Below are 11444 nucleotides of genomic sequence, written 5' to 3' on the forward strand. Positions count from 1 at the left end.
CTAGACCAGAGGATGTACACTGGTACAGATAGGAACTGGAAACACAGGGAATCCAGGACAGATGACCCCTCAGGACCAATAATGAGAGTAATGATATCAGGAGGGTAAGGGGAAGGTGGGGGGAGAAAGGGGAAACTGGTCACAATGATCTACATATAACCCACTCCCTGGGGGATGGACAACAGAAAAGTGGGTGAAGGGAGATATCGGACAGTAAGACATGACAAAATAATAATAATTTATAAATTATCAAGGGTTCGTAAGGGAGAGGATGTGGGGAGGGAGGGGGGAAATGAGGAGCTGATACCAAGGACTCAAGTAGAAAGCAAATGTTTTGAGAATGATGATGGAAACAAACGTACAAATGTGCTTGACACAATGGATGGATTGTGATAAGAGTTGTAGAAGCCCCTAATAAAAAGATTTTTTTTAAAAAGAAAGAAAAACGGTTTATACACGAGTATATACGATACGTAGCCTTACAGTCACATAATTCTAAATATGGGCAAGCCTCAACTGTAAAGTGTAACAGCCTTTTATCTATAGGAACTCCACTTTAAAAAAAAAATAATCTTCTTTATAAAACTTATTAGTACAAAAGTTTTCAAGGGCAAACATTTTTCCTCCTTAGAAGGTTTTATCCATGGCCTTCAAGTCAACGGTCACTCATAGTGACTCTGTATCAAGTTTCCGAGGCTGCAAATCTCTACAAGAGCAAATGGTTTCCTCTTTCTCCTGTAGAGTGGCTGGTGTTTGCAGTCCATGCTTACCTAACAGCGCCACCAGGGCTCCTTTAAAAGGTTATGGTATTCTTCAGACATTTCAAAAGGTATCAAGAATTACCACGAGATGGAAAATAAATCTTATGTACTGAAAAGTTTCTTCATGAATGTATTATGTCGTTGCCATCATTCCTTAGCTATAAGTTATTTACAGTTCATGCTAGAACCCCAGTGAGACAGACAGCCCTCTAGGATGTGGTCCTTATCTCTAAATAGTTGCCTTTTTAGTGGTTCTGGGAGTTAAGCAGATCTTTCAATTCATCTGTGCTAGAAGACTATCATCTACCGGCATTTTGTGTCTATGGTAGCTTCTTTTTGACCTCCTCCCAATAGCAGTTTCTCTCCTCAGGTCCGGCATTCTGGGCATGTGCAACCCCGACTTAGGTCAAGGTCACAGGAGAATTTCCATCAAGTTTATGAGGCCCCATCCACATAACTCCCTTTTCTCCAGAACCCTGCCACTAAAGATTGCCTGCTTCCTCAGCTCAGGAGTGGTACTCTGCTTGGCCTTTAGCTCCTTTTCCTTGATTAGAAACGATCCAAGCCTTTTTAACTCTAGGGCTTTGCACATTTCATAATACTTTACTTTGTCTTCTCAAGCCACCCTTTGAAATCTTCTGTTCAGCTCTTATACTACCTTTTAGCTATTCTATGTCCAAGAGCAAGAACAACAAAAACAAGTGAAAAAGAACAGACTGAAAGCAAAGATAAGAAAAATAATAGTAACATTAGCACCTTGATCTCTTTCCAAACAACAAATGTGTTTACTTTACCTTAATTTCTATCCTTGCTCTGTGAGGAAAAAGCTGTCCAATCATAGAAAAGTCAGTTCCCACCATGCTGATAGCTAAAAAGAACATATCTGTTTCTGCAAAAATAAAAGTTTGAGAATGACTGAAAAAATAAATCTCAGTATCTCAGAGAGGAGAAAATCTTTCATAAGTATTTACTGAGAGTTAAAAATAAAGAATAGGGGGGGAGCAGGAAGGGAGGGGAAAAATTAGGACCTAATGCCGGGGGCTTAAGTGGAGAGGAAATGTTTTGAGAATGATGAGGGCAATGAATGTACAACTGCGCTTTACACAATTGATATGTGTATGGATTGTGATAAGAGTTGTATGAGCCCCTAATAAAATGATTTTTAAAAAATAAAGAAAGAATAGTACTTAACATTTTTGCATTAAAGTCCATAAAATCTTCAATCATAAAATATCTAAAACCATTTTCTTAAGACTTTTAAAGGAAAGAATGTAATAAATTTGCTCATACCAAAGCAGTTGGAATATATGATCACATTTAAAATGCCCTAGAGAATACTGTCAGTTACAGCGAGTAAACCACTATGCTACATAATCAACTATGTTGTGCTGAGTGACAGGTGAAAGAAAACAGATTTTAAAAAGATACACACTTGGGGGGAGAGGGTAAAAAAAAAAAGATACACACTTTAGTTCAAGAAAATGGCATTAGGGAGAAGTATACAATCTTTTCATTAGATATGTTTCAGTCCTGTTTATAATTTTTCTAAAACAAACAGTATTGTCTTTATAATAAAAAGTACATAAGCAACAGCAAACAATAGGTATTACTATACTTTTAGGCAAATAATGTGCATTTTATGATTTATTTGGATTTTTGCAAACTGTGCAACCCCCTTCCACATAACTTTCCTAAGCACACTATGTGAGCATTGTTTACATGGCCTCTGTATGTGTAAAAATACAGCATATAATTTTGAACAATGTAACTTTTGAACAACGTAACTTTTAAACAACGTAACTTTTATCCATAAGGTCTTGTTTTATAATACTTTGTTATATTATGAGCAGTAGAAACTTTGTGTCATTACAATGGTGTTTGTTGTATAAGAATATGACATAGAGGAACAGTCCCACAAAAATGATTATAAAGCTAATTGCAGAAAAAATTTCTACAGTAAAGCCGAGATAAAACTCCATGTCCAGAAAACAGAGGGAAGGAGTGGCACAAAATTTGTTTAAAATTTGGAAGAAAAAATAACATTCAAGTGAAGGCTTTTTGCTAAAAAAGAAAACATCTCAGATCAGACCATTCAACTATTTTCCCCTCTCAATCCATCAAAAAACTGAGATAATTCTTTGTCCACCAGCTATAAGTAGTTAGAAAGCAGATATATTGAATGAAAAAACTTGGGCAAGCCCATGTTTTGTTTTCTTCTTGGTAACAGGGTAAATTTTTGTTTTTAAAGATTCTGATGTAAACTAGTATGTTTTGGATGTACTAGGATGTAAACTACCCTCTTCTGCATAAAACAATGGTTACCTTTAGCCTTAATATATTAAACTACTTTATAGGCTAAAATTACTATGGAAAAAAAAAGAAAAATAACATTCTATTTTGCAATTTACTTACTTAGAACAGACTTTAATTTGGAAACAAAAAAATACTAATAATTCACATCATTTCCAATAATTAAATTACACAATTTAAAATGTAAACTATTTACCTTTATTTGACCATGGTTTAGAGTAATAGTTTTTCCTAAAGCTGGAATACGTAGTTGTAGAACCACGTTCAAATATGGGGTCATTTTCCTCAACAACACAGGGACCTTTCGTCCTTAAAACTTCTACAGTCAAACTGAAAAACATTTTCAACAGATCCACAATTAAAACAAGGAAAAACCCAATAAATGATATTTAAATAGTTATATTTTGAAGTTAACAATGGTAATCATTTCAAAAATACACATTATTCCAAGTATCTGTCAATATTCATTAAAATGTGATTCCCCAGTGATTACAACGGTATCTTATTTTTTTTCATTCCTAAGAATATAAAAAATATCTTTAGACTACATAAGAAAAATAATTGTATTGGCTTCTGCAAGCCTTCCATATTTAATAGTTATTATTATGCTAAGCCTACCACCTAGGGACATTGATGAGTATAAGCATTTTATATTTGTCTTTTATATTCTTTCCATCAAAAAAGTAACGTGCTTTCAGCTATTTAATGATCAGTAAAACCATCACCATAAACTAACGGAGAACAGCACAAAAAAATCTCTTAACAACATTGGATTTACAATTATCACACAATTAAAATGTTGGAAAATTTTTTCTCATTAACTAAATTGACAAAATATTTTCCATCGCTTTTATATTTATTTAACTATGTTCTTTTAAAATACATACAGTGAAAAAATAAAATAAAATAGATATAGTGACCCCTAGGTGGTAACACTCAATTACAAACATATTTTTCCCTTAAAAAATATTGGAAAACCAAATAATTGCACTTGATCTTAGCCAAAAGGCTGAGAAGAAATGGAAAACCAAATAATTTGCTCTGAGGCCCCAAAATTACATTTTTAAATTCATTTTACCAAGACTTTAAATCATTACAGAGGCTTTCAGCTGCCTCACATATCACTGTCTCGGATACCCTGTCATCATAAAGTTGTTTCTGATTTATCCAGATTAACAGTCACATTTTAACCTCTTCTGTAGTCTGCTCTCATTGTTTTGTGGTTAACTATTTCACACCTTTGGCTACATTAGCTACTTTAAGCACATTTATTCCCAAAAAATGTTGGTCATGTTGACTTCAGCCACCAAATCAGACAAGCAGCTGGCTATCTGATTGAAATCTCGCATAGATTTCTATCTTAAACTCTATTGTGGTTCTCACAGTTCTCCCCTGAGCTTTATTTCTGGTATCACCAACTTTCTTTGGTGCCATGGTAACAGTATTTTGCACACATACACACAAAAGCACAACGATGAATGCTTTAACACATTAACACAAACACTATATGTAGTCTGAGAGACAGTGGCACTTAGACTACAGCATCACCCCTTTGTATCTGCGGTGATAGGGCACGTGCCTCACTGCCTGTACAGGCTTTTTTGAAGTCAGATTTTCAGTTGATCATCAGGCAATGTCACGAAGATTTTGTTTCGAACTTTGCTGTTCAAGTAGTGGAAAATTCCAAGCTTGGAGCCGCTGGACAACTGAGCTATCACTATATATATACTTGGGAAGCACAACTAAACTTCACAAAGCTTAACTTATTTGAGGGATATAATAACTTAAAAATTAAACCAGGTGAACTAAACCTCACCATAGCAAAACTCATAAAACCTTTCATCATATGCGCATAAGGTTTTGGTACACACCAGAATACAGGATTAATGAGATGAAAAGTTGATTGCTAACTTCAAGACCAAGAGTCAATCCTAGATAGTGATCCTCAGCAGAGGACAGCATGTGATTAGCTGAGCAGCTCAGTTCATTTGCCAATAAAGTTAAGGAAAAAAGGATGCTAGGTTAAGCCAGCAGTAACATCTTCACATACAAAACACAGCATTAGATAAACTGCTAAAAATTTTATATAAAACACAGCATTATATGAATTGCTAACAATTTTAAGCAAACTAGCATATCTTTCCACTTACGACATCCATTATTCAAGTATAAACATCAGGGTCGAAGTGATGACAGATACAGAAACCTGCTCTCATTAAACAAAGCCTTTTTAATTTCATTGAACTATAATCTTCCCCAGCCCCACCCCACCTTTTTTAAGTTACCTTTCTTCATCCAAAATAATGGAACCATCTTCTGCCACTTTCACTCGAGGAACCAGCAACGGTCCATCATCAGTCTCTTCTTCCAAGTCGTCACTTTCTTCAGCATCAGGAGTACTCTTACTTTCTTGACTACCAAAAATAACAACAAATTAATGCACACAGCCCTCAGACATTTTCTCTAAACAATTCAAACTTCTAAAACAAAATATTACAAATTCAACCTTCTAGCTATTTCCAACCTTCCATATAATTAATTGAAAACACGTGCTTCCGAACACATGGTTATAAGATTTCCTCAGATTTTATTCCAGCAGCAGTCTATCCATAAGATGCATTTACTGTCTTCCAAAACAGAGAAATGAACGCTCATCTTTTCCATCTCAAAGAGCAAAAGTAAACCATCAGTTATTATTGAATTAACAATAATATGCCTATTGTTCTATAGCATTATTTTCCAGATCACTGTGCTTACTCTACAGAACAATCCTTCAGGGGTAATATTTTCATACATTTGAGACTTCCAGAAATTGAACTCAAGCCAATGAGTGGATTCAAACGCATAGCAATCCTATAGGACAAAACAGAACTGCCCATGTGGGATTCTGAGGCTGTTAACCTTTACAGGAGTAAAAAGTCTCATATCTCTTCCAAAGAGCAGCTGGTGGTTTCAAACAGCTGACCTTATGGTTAGCAGCCCCACTATGCCAGCAGAACTCCTATTTGAGACATACAAAATATAAAGACATTTTGCTCTTAGTAATGTAACAGTAAGGGTAAAGTCAGAAGTCAAACACAAGTTTCCAAATAATAATCCAAATCCCATATACTTCCCATTCTATGATACTAACTCCCTAAGCCAAGTATTATTATAGCAAATATAACATATAAAATGAGCCCTGTTGGCTTAAAGGATAGGTATTGGGCACTATATGGCCACAAGGCCAGAAGTCTAAACCCATCAGCTGCTCACCCAGAGAGAGAGAAGGCTTTTTGCTCCAGTAAAGATTTGCAGCCTCAGAAACCCTGAGCATCAGGTTCTACTACGGCCCACAGGTTAACTATACTCAGAATTGACTCATTGAGTATAACATACAAACTTATAAAATATTACCCATTTTTAAAGCTTTAAATTGTACTTTTAAACACTGTTAATCTTGGGCAAATTGGCCCTTGCTATTTAATGAAAACCTTGAAGTGAACAGCAGAAAACTCAAATGTTTCTCTTACTTTCCACAATCCCTGCCTGGAGTTACAAGGTTACAGTAACTTCCTAATAGGCTTCCTAGGGAAACTTAACAGATGACACAGAAAGGTAAAATGGAACTTTAAAAAAAAAGAGACACAACATATATAACGTGTCTGTATGTATGTTATATATACATACATATATATATAAAATAGTGTTTAAAAACACTTCTTTTTAAAAGAAGAAAAAGACTGACATAATTGCGTGGATTAACTAAACTAGAATTGGAATGAAGTGTAACATTTGTTGCCTCCAGGGAGAAGAACTAGATGGCAGAATAAGCTAAAAGATATTTTTCAATATACTCTTTGTTCCTTTAACTTTTATGCCTGTAAATTATAATTATTTTTTTAAAGGCAAAAACTTGTAATTCCAAAGGCTTTAATTTAAAACACACTAGGCATTATTTAATGTAATACATATAGTGGGGTTTTTATACTGATTTAAATCAGGCAAGAAATTTGACTTGCCAGTGAGTCTAGTTTTTACACACCTATCAAATTTTACTATAACAGAATCATTTGATTGTATTTCTTTTAATGTGCCCATAACAAAGTTTTTTCTTTAAAAGCATGAGATGCTTACTCTTTTGTCTGAACAGGTGTTGATGCTTTTTCAGTTTTCTTTTCTTGCTCAAGTGAAGAACTATCAAACACAAATAAGAAAATAATTTTAAATAAATTCCTAATTGATATCTTGTAAATTCAATCAGTAGGCAAGAAGGCAATTATCTTCACTTCCATGCTGCTATCTTTGTTTGTGTGTTTCATATGCTCTAACACTTCTATTAAAGATGAACTGGTCCAATGATGAATTTTTCAGTCAAAAACTTTCCTCATCTAGTACAAATAATTCTAAGACTCTGAGCAGGAAATGTTCTTGCCCTCTACACCTCAATGAAGGGAATCTTCTAGTCCCGCAGCATGAAGCAACCTAGGTTAGCTTTTCTCAAACGCCTGGATGTCAAACACCTCAAATAAAAATTCTGGGCCATTCCTTCCCGGTGAATGTGCAAAAAGCCCATCCTGAATAATATGCTATTATTCCCACCTCCCCTTGCTAAGCCATTAACAACACACCAATGAGCCAAATTAAATTTATTATAAGCCCTCTGCTCCTCGGACTAACTTGGATTAAAGATGCTTTCTTCTTGGAGAATAGGTAATCACACTACCATTGCAATTAGGAAATTAGATTGGCCCGTTAGGTCAGGTTATAGCATAGGAGAAACAGAAATTGCACTCTTAGGAGCAGTGGCTTAGTTGAACTTACTATATTCTGGTAGTCAATATGACAGAGAAAATTTATTTTTAATCACAGAGCTAAAGGACATCATGTACCACACCAAGAATGGAGATATTTGAAGCATCACTGATTTTGGTATAAATTCTATTTAAAAGGACATAAATGTTATCAATTTTGTCAACATGCTTTCAGGAAACAAACTTATAAAATGAACTCTCAAAGTGTACTCTCAAAGTGTTATTTAAATCACTTCATACCCAACTTAAAAAAAAAAACTACTTACGTCATTGGATTGTTATTTGGTAGGTAATATATGAAGTCTCTCATAGTCATTTTTGAACGATCTGGTAGCCTCTGACTTTCAGCTACTGCATATTTATTTTTCCATTGCTTCTACATGCACAAAACACAGATTCATTATTTTAAGTATAGAATGTCAGATGTACCATGTTCAAAAAACAGCCTATTATTATATTCAGTGCAAGTGCCTACTTAGCAGTAGCCCTACTCCAATTATACAATATTTTAGAGGAAATCATGTGAACTGAATCTTAGAAGTGATAGCATTTTAAGTAATTTTAATAACCTAAGAAATTTGGAACTAATACTGGATAAAGCTCAACATATAAATCATACTGTAGTCTGCTGAGAATTTATACGGATATAGCTTTTCCTTATCCTACACTAAATTAAAATTGCATATTTTATAAAACTGCTAAGCCAATGTTTATTTTTAATTTCCCAAAATAAATATAATTGGGAAGATTCTAGAAAACAAAGCTTTTTTTAGATGCAGAGTTGTTAGAACATAACCAAAAGACACCAAACCCAGTGCTGTCAACTCAATTCCAACTCCGATAGACCCCATATGAACAGAGCACAATTGCCCCGTTAAGTCCGCGTGGAAGCTGTGAGTTTTCTCCAAAGCAGACTGCCTCACCTTCCTCCTGAAGAATACTGGAGGGCTCAAACAGCCAATCTTTTGATTTATAGCCAATGCTTAACCAACTGCACCACCAAGACTGGTATTTGAGCACTTTTATTCATTTCCATCAAGTCAGTACCCACTCATCGCAACCATATGTGGAGTTTCAGAGATTGTGTAAATCTTTACTGGAGCAGAAAGCTTCATCTTTCTCTCACTGAGCACCTGATGGGTTTGAACCACTGACCTTGCAGGTTTACCAATCCAATGTTTACCAGACAGCACCACTAATCCAGTATCTTTCATTATATTCAACACTAAACAATGTCTCTGAGCTTGTTTCCTCCTGTATAAAAGTTATCTACTTCACAATTGAGAAAATGAAATTAGCAATATAAAAAAGAAACAGATTCTTCCTCTTTAAAAGAAAATAAAAAGATATAATAACAACTAGCAATTGTTGGGACACTTAGGATTTGCTAAGTATTAGTCAAAATTTAAGGAGCACAGTGTGAAGTTTTCAGCTGCTAACAGGAAAAAAAAATCAGTGGTTCAAATCCACCAGCCACTTTCCTGCAAAAAAAGTGGCAGTATGCTCCTGTCAAGATCAGTCTTGAAAACCTTCTGAGCCATTCTACTTCCATAGGGTTGCTACAAGTCTCTATGGGTTAGGTTTTCTGGTTTTTTTTTAGTCTAAATTTAATCTTCACAACCACACAACGAGATATACTATTACCAGTTTTCTACAGATAAGAAAGTAGACAAAGGGAGGTTAATTAAATTGCCCAAGATGGCCTAGCTCCTAAGGGTGAGACCAAGAAGAAAACCTTCAGTATCTAGCTCCAGGGGCTGAATACTGTACTCCTAATACAATGCTTTTCCAGAAAAAGAATAAATCTTCTCTATAATCTTCAAGATTAGGACATAGATTATACTACATGCACATTCAAAATCTCCCCACTTAAAATGTTCTATACTGCCAACTTAGTATTTCCCATTCATTTTGCAAAACTATATTTGTCTTAATTCAAATAAATATGCCTTATGTCATTTAGGAAGGCTTATTATGAAAAATCATACTGAATATTTTATAAGCATAATTTGTGTGTATAGTTATGTATAAAATGTGTATTTGTTTCTTTTTTATCGTTTTATTAGGGGCTCATACGACTCATCACAATCCATACATACATCAATTGTGTAAAGCACATTTGTACATTCATTACCCTCGTCATTCTCAAAACATTTGCTTTCCACTTAAGGCCCCGGCAGGTCCTCATTTTTTCCCCCTCCCTCCCCGCTCCCCCGGTGTATTTGTTTCTTAAGCAAAAAGCAAGGAAATAAATTAATGAATAAAAAGTGGAAAAAATATTCATGGTATTTATGAAGGATTCTATTAACAAAAATATTGTAAGGGCAACCTAAATGCCCACCAATGGAAAAAATGGATAAACAAAGCATCGTATATCACACAATGGACACTACACAAAATAAAAGAATAACAATGAATACGCAAAACACCTCAAAACATGGATGAACCTGGATGACATTACATTTAGTGAAATAAGTCAACCACAAAAGAAAATTATGAGAGCACTATTATAAAGTCAAGAACAGTGTAAGGAGAATTAAGACTACACTCATGGATCTATGCAAGTTTGTAAAAGGATAGTTCTACATGTACATTTACACACATTGCAGATATAAGCATAAAAATAGTAGAGAATACAGGGGCACAGTTATAAAAATGTAACTATAATCAAGCACCTTGAGGGAATGAGGCACTGGACATGAGGGCTCAGGACCCCAGTTTTAGTGGGACACTAAGGTCAACTGGCATAGCATAGTTCACAAAGACAATGTCTCTACATTCTACCAGTGACTAGCTAGCTGGCTCAAATTCAATGTCATCGAGTTGATTTTGGAGTAAGAACTTTCTATTCCCATAAAGAGTTACAGTCTCGGAAACCCATGGGGCAGTTCTACCTTGTCTTATTGGGTCACTATGAGAATAGCTACCCACTGGGGTCTTAAAAACACATAAGCTGTCATATGAAGTGCAACCATTAGTCTTTTCCCATGAAATGCACAGAATGAAGAAAATCAAAGGTATTACAGAAATAATTAAGTCCCATGGATCATGGACCATGTAGACCCCAGCTACTCAATCCAGATACTAGGAGAACTAGATGCTGCCCAGCTCTAAAAATGATGATTCTAAAAAGGTCCTGGATCATGTGGGAGGAAACTGTGGAAAATAACTCAATATCCTAAGGCAGAAAAGGCTTACTGGTCAGATAAGACTGATGGTACCCCCAAGACTATGACCCTTAGTCCCCTCACCCCCATGGCTCAATTTTCTGCCAACAATAAAGAGGTCTCTAAGGCAAATAAGAACACTAAAGACGCAGCACATCTTGGAATAACCAACCATTTGAGACCAAAGGAGAAGCATTTGCCTAAGGACAAAGTTCATAAGGGTTAGGATAGGAGGAGGAATGGAAGCAGGAAACATAGTAACTGGGATAAGAAATGTTACATTGTGAGGAACAGTCAAAGACATGAAACAAAACGTGTATGAATTGCTTAATGGAAAATTATTTTTTCAGTAAATCTTCATCCAATTCACAATAAAAAGCTTTAAATTTTTTATTAAAAAAAGTATTGGGAAG

The 11444-nt window shown here is 35.1% G+C and overlaps 1 protein-coding gene across 1 annotated transcript in view; it reads right to left on the reverse strand.

Annotated features, from left to right (window-relative positions):
- The window catches only part of BDP1 (B double prime 1, subunit of RNA polymerase III transcription initiation factor IIIB), a 104385-nt gene that overhangs the window by 83416 nt on the left and 9525 nt on the right, over window positions 1–11444 (reverse strand). Inside the window, exons 3-7 of the mRNA XM_045285229.1 lie at window positions 8131–8240; window positions 7188–7247; window positions 5357–5485; window positions 3268–3401; window positions 1556–1650 (exon numbers count right to left, since the gene is read on the reverse strand). Coding sequence (XP_045141164.1) covers window positions 1556–1650; window positions 3268–3401; window positions 5357–5485; window positions 7188–7247; window positions 8131–8240 — 528 coding nt within the window. The remainder of the gene's footprint in view (window positions 1–1555; window positions 1651–3267; window positions 3402–5356; window positions 5486–7187; window positions 7248–8130; window positions 8241–11444) is intronic.

The sequence above is a fragment of the Echinops telfairi genome, unplaced genomic scaffold, assembly GCF_000313985.2.
Source record: "Echinops telfairi isolate 266 unplaced genomic scaffold, ASM31398v2 ScPeMD7_7469;HRSCAF=8507_1, whole genome shotgun sequence".
NCBI lineage: Eukaryota > Metazoa > Chordata > Mammalia > Afrosoricida > Tenrecidae > Echinops > Echinops telfairi.